This window comes from Populus alba, chromosome 6, assembly GCF_005239225.2.
Source record: "Populus alba chromosome 6, ASM523922v2, whole genome shotgun sequence".
In the NCBI taxonomy this organism is placed as follows: domain Eukaryota; kingdom Viridiplantae; phylum Streptophyta; class Magnoliopsida; order Malpighiales; family Salicaceae; genus Populus; species Populus alba.
This window is the reverse complement of record NC_133289.1, coordinates 310,003-334,106: the sequence shown is the minus strand read 5'-3', so window position 1 is coordinate 334,106 and position 24,104 is coordinate 310,003. Positions and strand designations below refer to the sequence as shown.

Genomic DNA, 24,104 nt, shown 5'->3' with positions numbered 1-24,104 from the left:
ATTTTATTTTTTATTTTTGGAGGGAGAGACGTATTACGCATTCCAAGGTAGAATGGCTAACGTTAAATTAAACAAACGAAACAAAAAGTGACGCAAATAGTTCTCGCTGTCTTTCTAAAATCTTTCAAGAGACTGCTGACCCCTCCCATCATTTTCTCCTGATCCATTTCCCTCGTCTTTCAAGCGAATTCTTTGAACTGCTTCTATGGCTTCTTCAGATTCTATAAAGCCACGAGGTCCTATCTTCTTCTTCTTCTTCTTCTTTTAATTTCATTTATGCATATTTTGTTCAGTTCTTTTTGTTGTTAGTTATAGCTGAATTGTTGTGCTTTTTTCATGTGGGAACAGATGTTTGCATTGTGGGTGTTGCTCGTACACCTATGGGAGGATTTCTTGGTTCTCTTTCTTCTTTCACCGCTACAAAGCTTGGTTCCATTGCTATTCAATGTAAAAATTTCTCATCTTTTAGTGATATATGGATCGTTTCTTTGATGTTCAATGATTTCTACTATCAAACTTGGTGTGAATTTTACTTCTGTTATGGGTTACTAGGTGCTCTTCAAAGGGCAAACATTGATCCATCGCTTGTGCAAGAAGTGTTCTTTGGCAATGTTCTTAGTGCTAATTTAGGACAAGCTCCTGCTAGACAAGCTGCTTTAGGTGCTGGTATTCCTAATTCAGTCATTTGCACTACTATCAATAAAGTTTGTGCTTCTGGGATGAAAGGTAAGATTCTTTACGTGCTAGAGGTTTGGTAATTTTTTAAGCTTCTGGTGATGAATTGATAATTTGGGAAGATTGTTAGTTTCCATGAGTTTGTTGTTAGATCATTTCCTTTTTTGGTTCTCAGCAACTATGCTTGCAGCACAGACAATACAATTGGGTATCAATGATGTTGTTGTGGCTGGTGGGATGGAAAGCATGTCTAATGCTCCTAAGTATCTAGCAGATGCAAGGTTTGGTTTTGTGTCACTCGTTGGACTTTGGATCATGTTGTTTTGCTGCTTTTGTGCTTTTCAATATTCACGGTCTTGTAAGAAGGGTTGTGCTTGTGAATTTAGAGGGTTTCTTATAAATGGTAAGTTTTCATATTTTGATAAGAGGAAAATGGTAAGTTACTAGTGGTAATTGAGCTACTGTAGTGCTTTCAATTGTGTTCTGATTGGGAGTGAACTTAGTTAGGTGGGATCAAGTCTGGTTATTTCGTACTCCAAGATCATCTTTTAGAACTTTAAGTCTACTGTTTTGATACTTTATATGAAACCAAATCCTCTGTAACATAAAAATTTTGTTTTGTTGAGCAAGCTACATGTCCAATACTTTGCATTGGTTATGTTTGCTGTTTGCTGCTTGGTTGTTGCTATTGCTAATCCAGTCAGTTGTTTATTAATGTTTGTATTTGTCCATGTCTACCTGATGGTTAGAATATCTCGTTATTCATTCTTACCCTATTTTCTAAACAGAAAAGGGTCTCGATTAGGACATGATACTATTGTTGATGGCATGATGAAAGATGGGCTGTGGGATGTTTATAATGACTTTGGAATGGGAGTTTGTGCAGAAATATGTGCAGATCAGCATAGTATAATAAGGGATGATCAGGTATACTAGTAGTATAGCTTAAAATATACTAGTAGTTTGTGCAGAAATATATGCTTAAAATTATCTAGTGTTTTTCACCCTACAAGTATGCCACTTAAATCCCCTTTTTTCACATTTGAACCTTTTTATTTGGTGATGTCAGAACTCCTCCCTTGTAACATGTATCCAAACAACACAGTTTTCAAAACGAGATTTTTTATTATGATTTAGTAGATGTATGTTTCACTCTTTGAGTTTGTTAATGTTTTGGCTGTTTCTATCTATGCTTTATTACAGGATTCTTATGCTATTCAAAGTTTTGAGCGTGGGATTGCTGCGCAAAATAGTGGTCACTTTTCCTGGGAAGTAGTTCCGGTGTGATTCTTAATTCTGATATGATCTGTCTCAATCTGCTTTCTGTATATGCCAAACATTAATTGATTTGTACTACATGCAGGTTGAAGTTTCTGGGGGAAGAGGAAAGCCCTCCACCATTGTTGACAAAGATGATGGATTGGGAAAGGTAAATAGAGTGGTTTGCACATCTAACTTAGATTTTATGCATGTTTTTCTTCTCAATTGAATACCAACATAGATTCTAGATGGGAGTGCTCAAGTCCAGTTGTTTTTTGTAAGATGAGCCTATTCTCTTTTCAGAATGAAGATATTTGCCTTCATGTGTTTGTAAATTTGATCCAAGCAGTGTTGTAGCAATATGTGAAGCACAAACATAAGTATTTGGCTTTATTTCTTGTTGCATTGAGCTCATGAAGGCTATCAGCTTCAGTTTTTCCAGATATTATAGATAGTTACCTATTGTACCATCCATTTCAATCATTTCCAAAATGAAGATACCAGTTATCAAGTTAAAAATTTTGTTTCAAATGAAAAGCCAATTTATTCTGTTTCTCTCTTTTCACATGTCTCTTCCTAGTTTGATGCTGCAAAACTTAGGAAGCTTAGACCGAGTTTCAAGGAGAATGGTGGCTCTGTTACTGCTGGCAATGCTTCTAGCATAAGGTTCTCTCTCACGCCCTTGTCCTTGGAGAATTGTTTTAGATCATTGTGGATGCATCAAGATTAGCATAATTTACCATGAAAATTATGAATGCGTCTGGCTTCCTAAACTAGAACTCACCCACGAATGAAATCCTTCGCCCACTATAACTATAGAACATCAACTCAAGTGCTAGCTGACTCTGTTTTATGAATAAAACATTGCTAGCCAAAGCTGGTTTTTAGTTTTATATGCCTTTTACCTTCTCAGCAAAATCAACGCTCACATGTTTTAAGTTCATCAGCCATGCATAATGGAATCAATTATGTACCCATGATCATTTTAGTGTCAAAGCACATCTTTTGTCATTTCATTACTGGTTGGTGCTGTTATGATTAACAGTGATGGTGCTGCTGCACTAGTGCTAATGAGTGGGGAGAAGGCATTAAAGCTCAGGTTGCAAGTAATTGCGAAGATTAGAGGATATGCTGATGCTGCTCAGGTAGTTTAAAGAATGTTTGTCTTTTCTTGGGCTTGGCAGAGCACAACTTCAAATAACGTAGGGCTGAAATAACGTTGTCTTGGTAGGCCCCCGAGTTATTTACAACTGCACCAGCCCTTGCAATACCAAAAGCTATTTCAAACGCTGGTTTGGAGGCTTCTCAGGTTGATTTCTATGAAATAAATGAAGCCTTTTCTGTAAGTAGCTATGCCTTCACCTTCATACCACCATTGTCTTATTGAAGTAGCTATTTGCTAGTTACATGTTGCTATCTTCTCTGCAGGTTGTGGCTCTTGCCAATCAAAAATTGCTTGGTCTTAATCCTGTGAGTTATAAACTAATTCCACCTCTATTGCTTATTTGTCAATGCATTCTAGTTCTAAATTTGGGGGCTATTTTAGATGTTCTATTCAGTTATTCATCATTTATTTTCTTTTTGCTGAAGTATTTAGATGGTTATGAATGCAGAAAAAAGTTAATGCTCATGGTGGAGCTGTATCTTTGGGACATCCACTAGGATGCAGTGGGGCTCGTATCTTGGTCACGCTGCTAGGGGTAACTTATATAGTGGCTTATTCATATTTACTCTGTTTTTTTTGTTCTTTTCTTTTTGTTTCTTATGGCCTCTCTGAACACTGCTGTGTATTCTGTCTCTCTCTCAACCCACACCTGTGTATGTTTGGATTTTCTGTAGGCTACAAAGTCTCTAATTTTCTTCTGTCTTGAGTTTTTTTTTTTTGTAACTCTCTTTACCTGCCCAGTGCCTGAAACCATTTCGGAGAGGAAGCCAGTTGTTTGAATGGGTCGAAGATGCATTAAAATTGATTCCTTTTACATACCTTTTGTTTCGTTCATTCAGAATCCAAATTAAGGTGTGCAATTATATTGCAGGTACTAAAACATAAGAATGGGAAGTATGGAGTTGGTGGCATCTGCAATGGGGGAGGAGGGGCATCTGCCCTGGTCCTTGAACTCATGTAAGCCCTCTACATTTGGTAAGGAAAATGAATGTTCTATTCAGTTTCGTGATATCTTTTTGTCTTAGTTCTTGCCTCATTTCAAATTCTGATCAAGTATCTTAAATATAAAGCACCATGAAACACTTTGACCAATTGTTTCGGTTCATCACTGATTCCAGAATGGAAAAGGTGATCCCACCCTCCTAGGGCTTGAATTATTAAGAATTTCAGTGGTTGACAAATACACTTTTGCATCTTGTAGGCAAGTTGCGAGGGTTGGACCTTCTTTGCTATGACAGATTTTGTTCAACTCACATCATCATACTGTTGTGCAATTCAGAACTTTTTTTCCCAATGTAACTTCACTTGAATAATGAAAGGTGTATCAAAATCTTACAAAGATAAATAAATGATTTCGTTTATCTTAAGTCTTTCAGTTAAAATGGTATATAGCATTGGTGTTTGTTTATTGAAACCCCTGCCTAAACATGTGGTAAACGAATGTGTTTCAATAATGCCATACATGCATTCTCAACCATATGGAAATTTCTCTATGAAATTACTACTTGGTAAGCTTTTATTTGTATTTAGAAACTATGCGTGTCATCATAGTTCTACAAATGCATGGTCGAGCAGTTTATACTTGGGTTTGAAGAAGGGTACACTGTTTTTAGTACAAGGCTATTGAACAAGCCAAGAGTGAAACAGTAATTGACTTGTATGTTACTGAATTGGGCATCCTGCCGCTGTCCTTTCGAAAGAAGAGTCCTTGGTATATTGGTAGATTGATCAAAACTAAGAGCCCACATAGAATTATCTGCAATGCCAATAGGTCAAGAACCTTACTTTCAACATCCATTATCAGCATCTTTATACCACCAACAAAACTGAACATGTTGAGCAGTGCCAGTGTTGCTAAAATGTTAAACATTGGTGATGAAACACCGAACTCCATTTTTTCTTTCTCATATCTCTCGGAAACATCCTCTTCAGCCACCTTTGTGGTGATCACAAAGGTAGAGGCGCTGAATCCCAACAACTTTCTGATAGCGTCAAAGAAGCCAAATAAGTGGGAAGTTGTTCTTTTAAACACCCAAATTCTTTGACCATTCCACCAACCTTGAATTGTGCCACCACTCCAAACAAATTCTACGAGGCCATATGCACGATTGGCAAAGATGGCATATGCGAATGATTGGATCCAGGGGCTTGATAACTGAAAGAGCAAGATGATTCAGCGAGTAGTTGAGTGGAAAATTTAGAAAATCATGACATGTTAAGAATAGATAAAGATGACGATGGTGATAATAGTGTGAATGATTCAAGGATGACAACGAGGAGCAGGGTGACTATGCACCTTGATATGTGGATTGAAATTTGTTGTATCCTTAAGCTTGGTTTATTGTTGAAATTTATCTTGGCTAAGATAAGAGGATCAATTGTTTTAGCTGATGAATTGAAAGGTTCATACCTTCGGAAACAAGGAGATGCCCTTGAGCAGGCAAAGGGGCGGCACAACAAGATAGTACAGCACAGCGAACCAGCTGGTAGGCCATAACAAGTAGATACAGTATGAAAGTTGAAGTTTTAGGGGTATCCTTTTGTGTCCTAACAGGAAGGGGCTGTGCCTTGTTATCAATATTTGAAAATCACCTTCAGACCATCTCTTGTGCTGAACCAATGTCTGCAATAGTGTTGTAGGAGCTAGTCCCAAGAAACCCTTTCTTTCAGGAATGAAGTACATAGATCTCCAACCTTTACATTGCACAGAGAGTCCTGTGATTACATCCTCCACTGGACAGCCATATTTCAAACCCATCTGTGAAATTGCAACTTTAGTCATTGCCATTAATTTGTGCATGCAAGATTGTTCTTTGCGAGTGCTGGCTTGTGTTTGAGAGAGAGAGAGATACCTCCTTTCCCCATTCGGTATTCGCTTCGTAGGTACAACTAGCAAGAATTCTGCATACTTCTTCCAGGACTCCAGCACTTTCTTTAACCTTCCTGCCATTCCCTTCCTTCCAGTCTACCTTATTTTCATTACTGTACCTCCTCCCACAAAGAGCCTCTCGCCTGTGAAAGCACCCGCTACCGATATATAGAGGCCCTCCATTCCCATCTAATCCTGGAAAGTCCACCTAGATAGCCAGTTATGGATAGCAGCACAGAATCCATAGAACCTTTGTTAGTGTATATTTCCTCATTCAACTATTTAACAAATCAGGAGTGCTTGACAAATGCATACCTCCATTTCTATATTCAATGAATTGCAGTAAATATCATTCTTTGTGATGTTCTCAAACGCCTGTGGATACTGTATATATCCAATCTCACGACCCTTTTCTTCATCCATGAAAAAGCATAGTGCATCTCTTACCGAGTATGAATTATTCGAGTACATGTCACAGTCAACGTTGAGGATAATCGGACTGTTGCTTATCCTCGAAGACACCCTTATCTAGTTAAGCAATATTGTCAAGCACGGTTAGTTTTTATGCCTGCAATGTTACAGATAAATAGACGAAGATAAATGCATAAAATATATTTATTTTTAGAACATTTTTGGAAGTGCAAGAGAACATGTATTCTTTGTCTTCATTGTCCCGTCTGTGTCTCTTCTGTCTTATGACAGTAACCAAATACTATTTAAGTTATGGCTTGATAGAACACTATATATGGACTGTTTACCAGTGCATTCATGGCTCCTGCTTTAAAATTGTGAGGATATTGAGGTCTCTTTTCACGAGCCAAATATACCAAAGTTGGCAAAGGTTGTCCTTCATTGTCCATAGCCTGAGGGTCTCTTCCATCTATCAGAATCTACAAAACAAGTCAACTCTATCAACCTAAGGTATTTCATGCGTCGACGTACTCATTATGGGACCAGAAATGACGAAGATGAAGTACTTCAAGGATGGTTTGGTGGTCTCGTCGACTTGAGATGAAATTCCACTCGCGAAATCCCTTGTGTTCTTTGCGAATTTCCTCTGGAACTTTGCCTAGCTTTGTGGTTGCTTCAATCTGGAACTTCATGTCTATGTATAGTTTCTGTAATTAAGAAAGCAGAGCTCAACTGTAATCAAATTTGAAACTAAAAAATAAAATAAAACAAATCAACCCAGACAATATGTTCCAACAATAAAAAAAGAGACCGGATTAATGAAGTCATTTACTTGGATTAAAGTTATTAAATCTAGCTTGGTTCATAATTCAAATTATAAATTGAGTGAATTAACTCGAGTAAATTCAAGATGATATCGTTTCAAGATTAAAAAAAAAATGTTATTTTGATTTTTTAAAAATCAAATCAAATTTTGATTGGATTATAGATTAATTATCGTAGAAAATTCTTATTTAGTTTAATTTGAAATCTAACTCGAGTGAGGTTTTAATTCAATAAATTACTGGGTTAGACTAGATTAAATTTAGTAATACCATAGTAGATCTATATGTGTGAGAAATTAAAGTATTAAAAATGAATATATTAAAAAAATACTTGGAAATTGAAGATTTCAAAATATATATATGCTTTATTAGATTAGTAAGATTATGATCTAATGATTCATAGTTTTGTTAAAGTTTTTTCCTTGTTCTTTTTTAATCTTTATATTAGGCCGCTTGCTAAATTTTTAATCTTAACCATATCTCAATAGTAGTATTTCCTAACTATACCTTATTATAACAATAATAAAAGGAAAAGGTTGAGAACATATTGAATTACCCCTAGCTATTATAATCAATTTGCTTTTTTTCCTCCAACCTTAGTGGAAAGATGACACAACTCCTCATGCATCATCGTCCATTTGATTTAAGGTGATGGAAGAGTTACAGACGCAAGCTTGACGTTTGATTCTGACCACATGGGAAATAATTGTCCCAACAGCAGTAAGAGTGGGTCACCACCACAATTTCTGGTGGATACCAATAGTTTCATCTCCTCTGGCTCCAAGCACAACCTCACACGCATCTGCTAGAATTGTCTGCTTTCAAGATGGAAGTGGACCTCAACTGAACAAGATGGACAAATCTCTTGTCTTGTTTTGGACCACTCCTCCAATTGCAAGGAATTAAGCTAGACTAGACCAAACCATGTGGGACACAGGGAAATGTTTACGTGCAGTTACAAAATGATTTCGGAGATAAATTTATTTGTTTATCCTCTTCGTCTTTTTTTCTGTTTTAAGATAGCAACAAAACGCTAATGATCTTTTCTCGTTTATAAGTAGTAAGCACCTTTCACTATTTTAACTTCCCTTTTATTACCGATCCATGCCGTGTTAATCACCTTTAATTACTACTTGAAGCGTTCAGGGTTGATTTACAGATTTCTCATTATGAAACACGACACTATAAACTGTTAAGAAAAGAGGCCATGAAATCTACGATGTTTACCTTGACAAACAACCACTCTTTGGCCTTGTTAGGGTCATCTAGTGGCTCAAGAGCTGTCCGAAAGTAGGCCTCTGGTGATCTTGGTTGTATCTTCAACTTCTTGCAAAATGGTAGCCAATGTTTTGAGAATCTTGATGCCTCTAACATTGCATAAAAGGTCAAGTCTGAGCCACCATCGTCCGATAGATAGACACTCAGCTTCTCCGGTGGGTAATCGTAGGCCATCATAGATAAGACCGTGTTGATAACCATAGTTGGTGGCTCAATTTCTGGGTCTGCAGTGCACACAAATATGTCTACCCCTGGCAAATCCTTCTCGTACCTATCAAGCAGTTCATAGTCATCAGAACCAAAGTGTCTAGCTTGGATATAGTAAAGCACATACAGTGAAAATGGAAACATTTAAAACCTCTGGGAGAGCCTGTCCTTGAAAGTGTAACGATAAATGGGGTTCCATCGAACAAGTTGAGTGATAAACCAGTAAAAACTGAACCATAGCTCTACGAAGAACATTCCAATCCAACTCCATATTTCTACTGCTCCTTCAACTGGCAAGTAACTCACTCTATACACCAGTATCATACAAATAGCAACAAATATTGTAAGCACGTATAGTTTGAACAGAAGCCTTCCTCTTGATGCCCTTGTTTCAAAGAGTGGAAGATATTCATTTTTTCCCATCTCTCTCTCTCTCTCTCACACACACACACACACCCCGAGAGATTATGAAAGAACAAGCACATATAGAAGCAGAAAAGACAAGTGAGTCTTATGTTCAAGGCTATGTTTGGCACACATGTTTGGTTTAGAGTGTGGTTGAGAAACTAGAGGAATCTCTAGAAAATAAATATGTTAGAAATTGAGACTTTCACAATTTTTGTGCTTTAAAAAGCTTACCAGCCAAGCTTATTTTAGTTTGTGGCATCGCAGTATGTTTTTGCATAGCGGTTGGAAACTGTAAGTTTTGTGGAAATGAGATTTTTACAACTTTTGTGCTTTAAAAAGCTTGCCGGTTTCTAAAAATATATATGTTTCATACCAAAAAAATCTGTTACAAAAATATAAATAACAAATAATTTTTACAGAGAAGAGATATTGTTGTTGAAGCTATGGCACCGAAGCTGGAACAACGTTACTTAGCTGTGGTCTCTTGCATTGCTGTCTATCTATTAATGGCAGCATATTCTTGATGTTGATTAGTATGTTTTTCAATTCGTTAAAGTTAAACTTATCTAGAATACATCTAGTTAGTTACATAACTCCTTAGATAAAGGACAGATTATGACAGTTACGTTTCTTTTTCTTTTTACAATTCCGTAATATTTGACTTCTATAAATAAAAGACAAGGGATGACAGTAACCATATGAGACTATTCTGCTCTCTGTTCACTCTGCTGAAAATTCTGTTCTTTGTTCTTTTCGGTTGTTCATCTGCTTAAACAAAATCCTGTTCTTTATATACTAGTTTTTCTACAATTATGAAGGAAAAGAGTGAGAGACATGAAATGTAAAGTTTGTTTTCCTAAAGCATCTTATTTTCTTCTTACTTGGTGTCCTCATTCAGGAAAACTCAGACATATTTGTTTTGAGCTGTTAATGATCTTTCATTTACTATTTTTGAAGTACAAATAACTGAAGTATTCCATGAATTATTCAATTCCTTTTTTGTGCAATTTCTGAGCAATCATTAAGCTCTATTGGGTCCTTTTCTTTGATGTTCCTCCATGTATATGCAAACATTTTGAAACATAAAACTGCACAATCATGGCCACGTTTGATACAACTCGGAAAGCACCAAAAGTAACAAACATATCATCAGCCACATGATCTTACATTGATTTATTAGTGAGTAGAAAATAGGCAGCATAACTAGTAGGTTTGAAGAGGGATATGGTCATTTTAGTGCAGGGCAATTGCACAAGCCAACAGTGAAACAATAAGTGATTTGTATGTCACTGAATTGGGAATCCCTGCCACTGTCCTTTCAAAAGAAGAGCCCTTCGTATACTGGTAGGTTGATCAAAACTATGAGCCCAGATAGAACTATCTGCGATGTGAATAGGTCTAAAACCTTGTTTTCGACATCCGAAATCACCATCTTTATTCCACCAATAAAAATAAAAATGTTCAGGAGGGCAAGTGTTGCTAAGATGTTAAACGTTGGTGAAGGGACACCAAACTCCATAATCTCTTGCTCGTATCTCTTAGACGCATCCCCACTCGCAACCTTGTCAGTGACTACAAAGGCATGATTTGTGAATCCTAACATCTTTAGGATAGTGTCACAGAAGCCAACTAAATAGGATGTTGTTCTTTTGAACATCCAAATCCTTTGATCATTCCACCAGCCTTGAAATGTACCATCACACCATAGAAATTCTATGAGACCATATGCTCGGTCGGCAAAGAAGGCATATGCAAATGCATGAATCCATGGGCTAGATGCCTGGGGAACATAAAGTTTTCTACCAGTCTAATAAAGTTCTTAATGTTGCAAGAAACACAAGTAATTGACTGCATTTTATTCAAAGATGTAGTCATCAAATTAGATATAGCAGAATTGAAAAGTTCATACCTTCGGAAATAAGGAGATTCCTCTGAGCAGGCAAAGTGATGGTCCTATCTTCTTCTTCTTCTTGTTTTAATTTCATTTATGTATATTTTGTTCAGTTCTTTTTGTTGTTAGTTATAGCTGAATTGTTGTGCTTTTTCATGTGGGAACAGATGTTTGCATTGTGGGTGTTGCTCGTACACCCATGGGAGGATTTCTTGGTTCTCTTTCTTCTTTCACCGCTACAAAGCTTGGTTCCATTGCTATTCAATGTAAAAATTTCTCATCTTTTAGTGATATATGAATCGTTAGTTTGATGTTCAATGATTTCTACTATCAAACTTGGTGTGAATTTTACTTCTGTTATGGGTTACTAGGTGCTCTTCAAAGGGCAAACATTGATCCATCGCTTGTGCAAGAAGTGTTCTTTGGCAATGTTCTTAGTGCTAATTTAGGACAAGCTCCTGCTAGACAAGCTGCTTTAGGTGCTGGTATTCCTAATTCAGTCATTTGCACTACTATCAATAAAGTTTGTGCTTCTGGGATGAAAGGTAAGATTCTTTACGTGCTAGAGGTTTGGTATTTTTTTCACCTTCTGGTGATCAATTGATAATTTGGGAAGATTGCTAGTTTCCATGAGTTTGTTGTTTGATCATGTCCTTTTTTGGTTCTCAGCAACTATGCTTGCAGCACAGACAATACAATTGGGTATCAATGATGTTGTTGTGGCTGGTGGGATGGAAAGCATGTCTAATGCTCCTTAGTATCTAGCAGATGCAAGGTTTGGTTTTGTGTCACTCGTTGGACTTTGGATCATGTTGTTTTGCCGCTTTTGTGATTTTCAATAGTCATGGTCATGTGAGAAGGGTTGTGCTTGTGAATTTAGAGGGTTTCTTATAAAAGGTAAGTTTTCATATTTTGATAAGAGGAAAATGGCAAGTTACTAGTGGTAATTGAGCTACGATAGTGCTTTCAATTGTGTTCTGATTGGGAGTGAACTTAGTTAGGTGGGATCAAGTCTGGTTATTTCGTACTCCAAGATCATCTTTTGGAACTTCAAGTGTCACGACCCGAATCCCGGATCCATGACCGGCACATAGGCAAGGTTCCCCTCCAAGGTTCCGTACCTATGCGAACCCAAACTTACATACAAACTTATCCTTCAAAACTCAATCAGAGTTGTTCAACGCAGCAGTTACAACAAAACTAACTTTATAATATAATTCGATTGTCTTAATACAAGAGTTCATATATATTCATAGTTTTGGAGCACTAACTTGACATAAAAGGAAGGTACAATTTACAACAAAAAAGCAGGTTCAGAAGATTCAACAAAAGTGACCTGCTATCAAACTAAAAGCCTGAAAAGGATAAATAATGAGAGGGTAAGTTCAACAACTTAGTAAGTAGATAACGTTCAATATACACACACGAGGTAATACAACAATGAGAATATATATACAATTATGGCTCTAGGTTCTTATTGGAAGGTTTCTCAAATAGGTCATAACAAGAAGATTATATGGTAAAGCTCGTCAGAAAATCAAAATGCAATGAGCATGAGGCTCCGTACTGTGGGATGATCAGTCCACACAGGTTGGTGACTCCCCCGACCAACTAGGGTTCAAATACGATGTGCACAAAGACTAACACTACCCTGTTAGCATAGGTATTCTGACTGACATACCATAGGTTCATAATCGTAATCAAACAAACATATTCGTATCTCAAAGCTCAACTCATTACATCAATCAAATGAGGAGCTATCAATTCAGAAGTCAATTCAAAATATATGTTGGTTCATATCAAGAATTCAAATTCAATAATTGATCATGCTTTATCATAACAAGGATAATAATCAGCATAAGCATGACTCAATTCATATTAACAAATCAAATATTTATACTATTTCTCATGCATATGGAAAATTATTCACTCACCTGACTCAAAAGCAACATCACTCAAAAGCAAACACCGAAGAAAATCCTACTGACGTCCCGCCGGTAGAATATCAGGATTATCTGAATACAAAGGAGACATATTCAAGAATGACTTAAAAGAACATATAACCTATTTAATATACTTAACTAAGTGTGTATTCCGTAATCCTATATGTTTTTGAACTAACTAGTCAATTTTCTTAAAAACCCAAAATCTAACGGTTTTCCCGAAATCTAATCCATAATAAAAACAACTAATAAAATTGGTAATAATTCACTAAATAAGCCTTAATTATTCATCAAAATAATCTGAAAAATCTAGGATTACAGCTAGGGACTAATCTGGAATTTTTCCATATTTTTAGGGCCAAATTGTAACTTTTGTCAAATGGAGGACCAAACTGAAATTTGTCATAAATCCATGAATATACTGAAATTCTGACCTTAATTAATCCTCAATTCTGTCCAGGATGTATCATTATGCTCCAGGGACCATTCTGGAATTTTACCAAATTTTTAGGGTCAAATTGTAATTTTTGTTAAATTGGAGGACCAAATTGAAAGTGTTAAATTATCTTATCTATACAGTAATTCTACCCATAATTCATATGTTATTCTGTTCAGAATCTCGGAATATGCTCCAGGGACCAATCTGTAATTTTCCAAAGTTCGGGGACTAAACTGTAATTTTCGGAAATTGAGGGACCAGATTGAATTTGTCATCTTCAACCTCCATTCCAGAATTTTAACAGGAACCCCACTGTTCTCCCCTGATTTCTAACTCAAATTTCACCATTTACACAATTCATAACTCAAAATCATCACAATCTTCCATAATCAACTAAATCATCAATTAAACACAACAATCAACCTCCATCATTCAATTTAATTCATCAATTTAAACCAAAACACAAATTCTCAAAACCCTAACATTCATCAAAACTGAAATTAAAGCTTAATTAACATATTATACACATTAAACAACCTAAATCTTACCTTTTTTAACTTATTTCCTCAACTCCTTTTCTTTTTCCCTTATTTTCCCCTCTTTTCTCTTCTTCTTCTTCCTCCCTTCTCTCCTGCCGATTCTCTCTCAAAATTTTCAGATCTTTCTTTTTTCTATTTATATATCAACTATTTGTCCAATTACAACTATACCCCTCATTTTAATATACTTACTCTTTAAGCCTCCAAGGGCTTTGTTGTAATTTCCTATTTCATTAATTCAAAACATTACATCAAGTCTACTGTTTTGATACTTTATATGAAACCAAATCCTCTGTAACGTAAAAATTTTGTTTTGTTGAGCAAGCTACATGTCCAATACTTTGCATTGATTATGTTTGCTGCTTGCTGCTTGGTTGTTGCTATTGCTAATCCAATCAGTTGTTTATTAACGTTTGTATTTGTCCATGTCTACCTGATGGTTAGAATATCTCGTTATTCATTCTTACCCTAATTTCTAAACAGAAAAGGGTCTCGATTAGGACATGATACTATTGTTGATGGCATGATGAAAGATGGGCTGTGGGATGTTTATAATGACTTTGGAATGGGAGTTTGTGCAGAAATATGTGCAGATCAGATTAGTATAACAAGGGATGATCAGGTATACTAGTAGTATAGCATTCTGCATGCTTAAAATTTTCTTGTGTTTTTCACCCTACAAGTATGCCACTTAAATCCTCTTTTTTCACATTTGAACTTTTTTATTTGGTGATGTCAGAACTCCTCCATTGTCACATGTATCCAAACAACACAGTTTTCAAAACGAGAATTTTTATTATGATTTAGTAGATGTATGTTTCACCCTTTGAGTTTGTTAATGTTTTGGCTGTTTCTATCAATGCTTTATTACAGGATTCTTATGCTATTCAAAGTTTTGAGCGTGGGATTGCTGTGCAAAATAGTGGTCACTTTTCCTGGGAAGTAGTTCCGGTGTGATTCTTAATTCTGATATGATCTGTCTCAATCTGCTTTCTTTATATGCCAAACATTAATTGATTCTACATGCAGGTTGAAGTTTCTGGGGGAAGAGGGAAGCCGTCCACCATTGTTGACAAAGATGATGGATTGGGAAAGGTAAATAGAGTGGTTGCACATCTAGCTTAGATTTTATGCATGTTTTTCTTCTCAATTGAATACCAAAATAGATTCTAGATGGGAGTGTTCAAGTCCAATTGTTTTTTGTAAGATGAGCCAATTCTCTTTTCAGAATGAAGATATTTGCCTTTACGTGTTTGTAAATTTGATCCCAGCAGTGCTGTAGTAATATGTAAAGAACAAACACAAGTATTTGGCTTTATTTCTTGTTGCATTGAGCTCATGAAGGCTATCAGCTTCAGTTTTTCCAGATATTATAGATAGTTACCTATTGTACCATCCATTTCAATCATTTCCAAAATGAAGATACCAGTTATCAAGTTAAAAATTTTGTTTCAAATGAAAAGCCAATTTATTCTGTTTCTCTCTTTTCACATGTCTCTTCCTAGTTTGATGCTGCAAAACTTAGGAAGCTTAGACCGAGTTTCAAGGAGAATGGTGGCTCTGTTACTGCTGGCAATGCTTCTAGCATAAGGTTCTCTCTCACGCCCTTGTCCTTGGAGAATTGTTTTAGATCATTGTAGATGCATCAAGATTAGCATAATTTACCATGAAAATTATGAATGCGTCTGGCTTCCTAAACTAGAACTCACCCACGAATGAAATCCTTCGCCCACTATAACTATAGAACATCAACTCAAGTGCTAGCTGACTCTTTTTTATGTAATAAAACATTGCTAGCCAAAGCTGGTTTAGGTTTATATGCCTTTTACCTTCTCAGAAAAATCAATGGCCACATGTTTTAAGTTCATCACCCATGCATAATGGAATCAATTATGTACCCATGATCATTTTGGTGTCAAAGCACTTCTTTTTTCATTTCATTATTGGTTGGTGATGTTATGATTAACAGTGATGGTGCTGCTGCACTAGTGCCAATGAGTGGGGAGAAGGCATTAAAGCTCGGGTTGCAAGTAATTGCGAAGATAAGAGGATATGCTGATGCTGCTCAGGTAGTTTAAAGAATGTTTGTGTTTTCTTGGGCTTGGCAGAGCACAACTTCAAATAAGGTAGTGCTGAAATAACATTATCTTGGCAGGCCCCCGAGTTATTTACAACTGCACCAGCCCTTGCAATACCAAAAGCTATTTCAAACGCTGGTTTGGAGGCTTCTCAGATTGATTTCTGTGAAATAAATGAAGCCTTTTCTGTAAGTAGCCATTCCTTCACCTTCATACCACCATTGTCTTATTGAAGTAGCTATTTGCTAGTTACATGTTGCTACCTTCTCTGCAGGTTGTGGCTCTTGCCAATCAAAAATTGCTTGGTCTTAATCCTGTGAGTTATAAACTAATTCCACCTTTATTGCTTATTTATCAGTGCATTCTAGTTCTAAATTTGGGGACTATTTTGGATGTTCTATTCAGTTATTCATCATTTATTTTCTTTTTGCTGAATTATTGTGATGGTTATGAATGCAGCAAAAAGTTAAGGCTCACGGTGGAGCTGTATCTTTGGGACATCCACTAGGGTGCAGTGGGGCTCGTATCTTGGTCACGTTGTTAGGGGTAACTTATATAGTGGCTTATTCATATTTGCTCTGGGTTTGTTTTTTTCCTTATGGCCTCTCTGAACACTGTTGTGTAATCTATCTCTCTCTCAACCCACACTTGTGTATGTTTGGATTTTCTGTAGGCTACAAAGTTAGTCTCTAATTTTCTTCTGTCTAGAGATTTTTTTTTCTTAACTCTGTTTACCTGCCCAGTGTCTGAAACCATTTCGGAGGGGAAGCCAGTTGCTTGAATGGGTTGAAGATGCATTAAAATTGATTCCTTTTACATACCTTTTGTTTCGTTCATTCACAATCCAAATTAAGGTGTGCAATTATATTGCAGGCACTAAAACATAAGAACGGGAAGTATGGAGTTGGTGGCATCTGCAATGGGGGAGGAGGGGCATCTGCCCTGGTCCTTTGTTGGTTATGTTCTTTAGTTGCAGAACACTTGTTAGCACAAAGCTACAGCAAAACAGAATTTGTAGAAGAAGATATCTTTCATTGATCTCAGAATACTCTTTAAATAGAGTTAGAGTTTTACATGGAAACAAAAACAATTCAAAAATATTGCATAACTACTGATCAGATATGATCAGTGATTTATTCCTAAAATCTTGGTCTTTAGTAGAGATCTTTATTGACGAAATATAATCAACATACAGCAGCTCAGCTTCCTGGTCTTCTGCAACTTTCTAAGGCATTTAAACAATACTCCTCTTTGTCTTAACAGCAACAGATACCAAGCTTTCTTCGTAAATCTTCAAAACTTGCTTTTGGAAGGGCTTTTGTTAGAACATCTGCAATCTGATCATTAGTTCTACAATATAGCAGAATAACTTCTTCTTCCTTTTGCGCTTCTCTTAGAAAATATAACTTAATTTTAAAATGCTTAGTTCTGCCATAAAACACTGGATTGTTTGCAATAGAAATTGCAGCTTGATTGTCAACATAAATCTTTGTTAGTTCCAGTTGATTCATATGCAGATCAGCAAGAATTTTCCTTATCCAAATAGCTTGATTGACAACAGCAGTATTTGCTGCATATTCAACTTCAGTTGTGCTTTAAGTTACATTATCTTGCTTCTTTGAACACCAAGAAAACATACATGATCCAAAGCTGAAAAAGTAACCTGAAGTGCTTTTCATGTCATCTACAGAACCTGCCCAGTCACTATCAAAGTATCCATGCAGCATAAGTTTATGAAGATGAGAGTACTTTATTCCATAGCTTAATGTACCTTTGATGTATCTTAGTATCCTTTTTAAAGCTTGTAGATGCATTTCACTTGCACAATGCATAAAACGTGACAGCAAGCTCACAACAAATGTAATGTCTGATCTTGTAGCTGTAAGATACATTAAACATCCAATTAAACTTCTGTATTGACCTTCATCAGCTTTGTTTGTTCCATCATTCTTGCTGAATTTCTCCTTCAAATTCATTGGTGTGCTTGTGCTCTTACAACTTTCCATGTGAAATTTCTTCAGTATCTCTTTAGCATATTTCTGTTGACATATAAAGATTCCTTCATCACTTTGTTTCACCTCCAGTCCAAGGAAGTAAGACATCAACCCGAGATCTGTCATCTCAAATACATCAAGCATCTCTGCCTTGAATTCTTCAATTTGTGTCTTATTACTCCCTGTTACAAGTAAGTCATCAACATAAACAGATACAATAATTAAGTTTGAATCAACTCCTTTTACATACAAAGTTGCCTCACTTAAACTTTTAACAAAGCCAAGTTTATGTAGATGATCATCAATTCTACTATACCATGCTCTAGGAGCTTGTTTGAGGCCATAGAAAGCCTTTTTTAGCAGGTAGACCTTCTCCTCTTGTCCCCTGACTTCAAAGCCTCTTGATTGCTCTATGTAAATCTCCTCCTGCAGATATCCATTCAGAAATGCAGATTTTACATTTAGCTGATAAACTTTCCAATTCTTTTGTGCTGCAACTGCAAGTAGTAATTTGATTGTGTCCAAACGTGCTACTGATGCAAACGTTTCTGAAAAATCCACACCGAACACTTGAGCATAACCCTTCACAACTAATCTGGCTTTGTATTTGTTTATAGAACCATCTGCATTTTGTTTGGTTCTATAAACCCATTTTACTCCTATGGCCTTCTTGTGTAAAGGTTTGTCCATCAGCACCCATGTATCAGTCTTTTCAATCATTCTAAGTTCCTCTTGCATTGCAGCATTCCATTCATTCTTCTTTACTGCTTCTTTAAATTCTGCAGGTTCATAAATAGCAATATTGCTACTTTCATAAATTTTAGCTAATGATCTTGTACCTCTTACTGGTTCATCGTCAATGTTGTCATTAACAATCTCCAAGATTGGAGATCCTTGCTTCTCTGTTGATGATCCCAGCTGCTCTTCTGGTTGCTCTCACTTACATTGCTTATCTTCCATAAAGTTGACGTCTCTACTTACCAGAATTTTTTCATTTTGAGGTTGAAAAATTTTGTAAGCTTTTGATGGACTGCTGTATCCAATGAATACTCCAGGTTCTGACTTCTTATCCAGCTTATCTCTTTTCACCTGTGGTACATGACTAAAACAAACACAACAAAAAATTTTCAAATGTTGCAGGTCTGGTTTGTATCTAAACCAAGCTTCAAAAGGAGTTTTTTTCTGCAAAGCTCTGGTTGGCATTTTGTTCAGTAGATACACTGAGGTATTTGCAGTTTCAGCCCATAATTTCTTTAGCAACTCTTTTTCATGCAACATACATCTAGCCATTTCCATGATACTCCTGTTTTTTCTTTCACTCACACCATTCTGTTGAGGTGTGTAAGGTGCAGTAAGCTGATGTTCAATTTTGAATTCATCACAGAATTGTTGGAATCTCCCACAGGTATACTCCTTTCCATTGTCTGATCTTAGTGTCTGAATCTTGCACCCACTTTGGTTTTCCACCCATGTTTTGTATTTCCAGAACACATTAGCAACTTCAGATTTGAATTTAAGAAAGAAAATCCAACAGAACCTGGAATAGTCATCAATGAAGATGATATAATATTTGCTGCCATTCAGTGAAGCTGTACTTAGAGGACCTCCAACGTCTGTATGTATCAGCTAAAGTTTTCGTGATGCTCTCCAGGTTGCATGAGGGAAAGGTTTTCTGACCTGCTTTCCATATTGACATGCTACACAGTTTGTTGATCTGTTCTCCAGTTGTGGTACTCCTTTTACAAGAGTATGCTTTTGCATATACATAAGCCCTGCATGATGAAAGTGTCCAACCCTTTTATGCCATAGTTCATCACTGCATATTTTTACAGAAAACACACTCTGCTCCTTCTCCATAAGGTTTAAAGTAAAACCTTCTGATTTCATTTTTACCCTGAACACATTGTTGCCCAAGCTGTCTTTGATCAAACACCATTGATCTTCAAACATTACTTTGAACCCTTTTTCTATAAGTTGTCCAACACTGAGCAAGTTTTAATCAATGTCAGGCACATATAAAACATCTGAAATATACTTCAAACCTGACAAACTATTTAAGACAACAGTTCCTTTGCCTCTGACATCAATATGATCACCATTTCCAATTTTAAATTTGGAAATAGTTGTTCTGTCAAGCTCTTTAAACAAATCCTGATTGTTTGTCATGTGGTTTGTGCATCCACTATCAATCAACCAGGAATCATTCGAACTATTTCCTGTTGAAAAACATGATGCAACAAACAGCTGCTCCTCTTCAGGTTGTTGTGCAACAGGATTCGCCTTTTCTTCAAGTTGTTGTGTCCTGCAGATTCTTTCAACATGTCCAGTCTGTCCACACTTTCTGCATTTGATATTTGGCCTCCACCAATATTTGATCGGCTGATGATTTGTTTTTTTTACAGTAGGTACATGGTGGAAATGTTTCCACCTTGTTTCTGTACGTTTGAATTTTTTTCTTCTTGATGAATCTCTTGTCTTTGCCTCCTCCTTGATATTGAGTTCTTGCTTGAAAAGCTCCCTGCATTAATTCTTCAAGTCTCATTGATCTTCTCTGTTCTTGTGCCTACAGTGCATTCGTCAATTCTCTAAAGGAGATGCTGGTTAAGTCTTTTGACTCTTCTAATGAAGAGATCTTAGACTTATATTTTTCAAGCATAGTAACCAGTATTTTCTGCACAATTCTATCATCAGAAAATTCTTTTCCAAGCAATCTTACTTTGTTTATTATGCTTAGCAATCTGTCAGCATAATCTTTGATGTTTTCGGTTTCCTTCATCTTTTGCATTTCAAATTCTCTAATTAAATTAAGAACTTGCATATTTTTGGTTCTTTCATTGCCTTGATATTCCTTTTTAAGATAATCCCAAATACCTTTTGCAGAATCAACATTCATGATTCTTGTGAATATTGTATTCGATACAACAACATATAAGCAAGCTTTGGCCTTGGATTTTCTTGTCTTCTTCTCCTTGTAAATCTTCAGTTGGGCTATAGTTGGATTTGCAGGCAAGTCAGAAACAACATAGTTTTCTTCCACAACTTCCCAGAGATCTAGCGCCTCCAGATGCATAGTTATTCTGATGGCCCAAGTTTCATAGTTTTTACCATTGAAAATTGGTGGTGAACCATGCGAGATGATTGTTTCAGAATCCATTTTGTGTGTTTTGGTTGTGTTTGTGGTTTGATTTGGTTTTGTGTTTTTGTTTCTCTCAACTCACAAGTCCCTCAAGAAAGATCTATTGCTCTAATACCAATTTGTTGGTTATTGTCACGACCCGAATCCCGGGTCCGTGACTGGCAACGCAGGAGCGGTGCCGAAAGGACACCCCACCTACACTAAGCCTCAGAACGAACATATCAAAAGAATAATTTATTCAAAAATACGTAGCGTCTCATAATATTCAAAAATATCATATTATTCAAAACTGATAAAAGCAAATGATAGTTCAAAATTTCTCATCGGTAATTAAAACAAAAATAATAATTTATAATATTCATTACATTGTCAAAATCCAAATTTAATTAAACCAAGGTAATAGTGGAGTGTCTAAGACATCAAATCAAAACTGAAAGGAAAGCCTCGCGAACAAGCAAGGCATACCGACAAGAACTGAAGAAGCGGAAACACTCAACAAAGTCCAACTGCTATCAGAAACTAAGAACCTGAAATAATATTAAGAATGAGAGGTGAGTTCAACCAACTCAGTGAGGGAATAACATTTAATATACATTTCAGATATTTCAGATATTAATAGTTTGCAAGATGATTTATCTTGATATACATATACATATACTTACTAAACATATTATCATAACGTAGTGGATTACATGTCAGAGATCATATGACACCCGAAGGTGATCAGATGACACCCGTAGGTGACCAGATGACACCCGAAGGTGACCAGATGACACCCGAAGGTGACCAGATGACACCCGTCGGTGACCACTGTGGGATGATCAGTCGCCACAAGCTGATGCCTCTCTCACCAGCTAGGTATACAAAATACTATGTGCACACATGCTAACTATTCTCCGTTAGCATGGAGTTACTGACAAGTCCCATATCAAGGCATAACAGATATTCACAGAATCATCAAAGAAACATATATCATATCAAATAGAATTTACTTTAACAGATTGCGAGTGCAAATTCAAGAATAAATGAGTACTTAGAAAATAAAGCAACATATATAAATATTCAAGAAATTTACTAGTTGTACTCATTGTATAATCAACATACATATTTATTTATATTATATGCATATTAAAGATTATTCCACTCACCCGGAAAATATTGAACTAAAGGAATGTCAGACGAAAGACCCGAAAATCCTATTAAGGATCGTTAGAAGAACCTACAATAAATATATGAAATATACTAAAAAACAAATCAAACAAAAAATCTCAATGCATAAAATAAAACCGGGCTTAATCTCCTAAGTTTAGGGACCAAAACATAATTTTACCAAAATTTGAGGACCAAATTGTAAATATATAACCATACTGAAATTTATCCATAATTTGTCCTTATCTTTTTCCATAATCTTGAATTATGCCCCAAGGTCTAAAATGTGATTTTATCAAAATTTTAGGGGACAAATCATAATTTGTCAAATTGGAGGACCAAACTGAAAATATCATATATTCCTAATTATACTGAAATTTTTCCCTTAAATCATCCTCAGTTCTGTTCATAACCTCAATTTATGCCCTAGGGACCAATCTGCAATATTTCCAAAGTTCGGGGACTAAACTGTAATATTTGCAAATTGAGGGACCAAATTGAATTTTCGTCATCTTCAACCTCAAACCCAGAATTTCAACAGATCATCTACTGTTATCTCCTGATTTCTAACATAATTTCATCATTCAAACAAAATCTTAACTCAAAATCATCATCCTTCAATTCAATCTCTCAAAATCAACCAAATAATCAAATACCCACAACAATCAACCCCTAACCTTCAAATTAATTCATCAATAAACTCAAAACACAATTTTCAAAACTCTAAAATTAATCAAAACCAAAATTTAAAGCTAAAGAAAACATATTATACATATTAAAGCATAAAATCTTACCCTTTTACTTATTTTCTCCAACCTCTTCCTTTTTCCCTTATTTTCCTCTCTTTTCTCTTCTTCTTCCTCCCTTCTCTCCTGCCGGTTCTCTCTCCAAATTTCAGATCCCTCTTTTTTTTTTTTTTTTTCTCTTTTTACTTTCTATTTATATTTATCATCTATTATTCAATTACCACACTAACCCTCATTCATTTATACCCTCTCTTTAAGCCTCCAAGGGCTTTGTTGCCATTTCCTATCTTTTTAATACAAAACATCACAGTTATGTTCTTTAGTTGCAGAACACTTGTTAGCACAAAGCTACAGCAAAACAGAATTTGTAGAAGAAGATATCTTTCATTGATCTCAGAATACTCTTTAAATAGAGTTAGAGTTTTACATGGAAACAAAAACAATTTAAAATTCAAAAATATTGCATAACTACTGATCAGATATGATCAGTGATTTATTCCTAAAATCTTGGTTTTCAGCAGAGATTTTTATTGATGAAATATAATCAACATGCAGCAGCTCAACTTCCTGGTCTTTTGCAGCTTTCCAAGGCATTTAAACAATATCCTTGCACTCATGTAAGCCCTCTACATTTGGTAAGGAAAATGAATGTTCTATTCAGTTTCGTGATATCATTTTGTCTTAGTTCTTACCTCATTTCAAATTCTGATCAAGTATCTTAAATATAAAGCACCATGAAACACTTTGACCAATTGTTTTGGTTCATCACTGATTCCAGAATGGAAAAGGTGATCCCACCCTCCTAGGGCATGAATTATTAAGAATTTTCAGTGGTTCACAAATACACTTTTGCATCTTGTAGGCAAGTTGCAAGGGTTGGACCTTCTTCGCTATGACATAGATTTTGTTCATCTCACATCATCATACTGTTGTGCAATTCAGAACTTTTTCTTTCCAATGTAACTTCACTTGAATAATGGAAGGTGTATCAAAATCTTACAAAGATAAATAAATGAGTTTGTTTATCTTAAGTCTTTCAGTTAAAATGCTATATATCATTGGTGTTTGTTTATTGAAACCCCTACCCAAACA

At 35.9% G+C, this 24,104-nt stretch overlaps 2 protein-coding genes and 1 long non-coding RNA gene across 12 annotated transcripts; 1 reads left to right on the top strand and 2 right to left on the bottom strand.

Annotated features, from left to right (window-relative positions):
• Positions 1–46: 46 nt before the first annotated feature.
• Positions 47–24,043, top strand: LOC118032251 (acetyl-CoA acetyltransferase 2). 9 transcript variants are annotated; one of them, XM_073409941.1, is made up of 17 exons: positions 48–236; positions 349–447; positions 553–726; positions 851–956; positions 1,464–1,602; positions 1,879–1,956; positions 2,039–2,104; positions 2,516–2,601; positions 2,981–3,080; positions 3,167–3,277; positions 3,364–3,405; positions 3,549–3,635; positions 3,972–4,057; positions 15,879–15,978; positions 16,065–16,175; positions 16,262–16,303; positions 16,447–16,695. In XM_073409941.1, the coding sequence occupies exons 1-17, from the start codon at positions 206–208 to the stop codon at positions 16,678–16,680; spliced, it is 1,692 nt and encodes a 563-aa protein (XP_073266042.1). In that variant the 5' UTR covers positions 48–205; the 3' UTR covers positions 16,681–16,695. The 9 variants fall into 9 exon arrangements, with proteins under 9 accessions (XP_073266043.1, XP_073266042.1, XP_073266045.1 ...); XM_073409942.1 differs by lacking the exon at positions 3,549–3,635 and having other exon boundaries at positions 47–236; XM_073409944.1 differs by lacking the exons at positions 16,065–16,175; positions 16,262–16,303; positions 16,447–16,695 and adding an exon at positions 15,415–15,500 and having other exon boundaries at positions 51–236.
• LOC118032248 (cellulose synthase-like protein E6) lies at positions 4,586–9,577 on the bottom strand. 2 transcript variants are annotated; one of them, XM_035036889.2, is made up of 8 exons: positions 8,841–9,577; positions 8,432–8,753; positions 6,947–7,087; positions 6,728–6,859; positions 6,285–6,497; positions 5,953–6,177; positions 5,511–5,858; positions 4,586–5,255 (listed from the first exon to the last, which is right to left on the bottom strand). In XM_035036889.2, the coding sequence occupies exons 1-8, from the start codon at positions 9,110–9,112 to the stop codon at positions 4,710–4,712; spliced, it is 2,199 nt and encodes a 732-aa protein (XP_034892780.1). In that variant the 5' UTR covers positions 9,113–9,577; the 3' UTR covers positions 4,586–4,709. The 2 variants fall into 2 exon arrangements, 1 of the variants encoding a protein (XP_034892780.1); XR_012170142.1 differs by having other exon boundaries at positions 5,128–5,255; positions 5,397–5,858; positions 8,841–9,567.
• On the bottom strand, positions 11,482–14,026 carry LOC140955719 (uncharacterized). Its single transcript, XR_012170143.1, has 3 exons — positions 13,919–14,026; positions 12,923–13,003; positions 11,482–12,343 (listed from the first exon to the last, which is right to left on the bottom strand). It is a non-coding gene; the product is annotated as an uncharacterized lncRNA (long non-coding RNA).
• Positions 24,044–24,104: the final 61 nt, after the last annotated feature.

Coding starts and splice junctions, on each gene's coding strand:
- LOC118032251 (XM_073409941.1), top strand. CDS start 206: ATGGCTTCTTCAGATTCTATAAAGCCACGAG. Junction 3,278..3,363: donor AAATAAATGAAGCCTTTTCT/GTAAGTAGCTAT, acceptor TCTTCTCTGCAG/GTTGTGGCTCTTGCCAATCA. Junction 15,979..16,064: donor GATATGCTGATGCTGCTCAG/GTAGTTTAAAGA, acceptor TTATCTTGGCAG/GCCCCCGAGTTATTTACAAC.
- LOC118032248 (XM_035036889.2), bottom strand. CDS start 9,112: ATGGGAAAAAATGAATATCTTCCACTCTTTGAAACAAGGGCATCAAGA. Junction 6,498..6,727: donor CAGGAGCCATGAATGCACTG/GTAAACAGTCCA, acceptor TTGCTTAACTAG/ATAAGGGTGTCTTCGAGGAT. Junction 5,859..5,952: donor ATACCGAATGGGGAAAGGAG/GTATCTCTCTCT, acceptor GCAATTTCACAG/ATGGGTTTGAAATATGGCTG.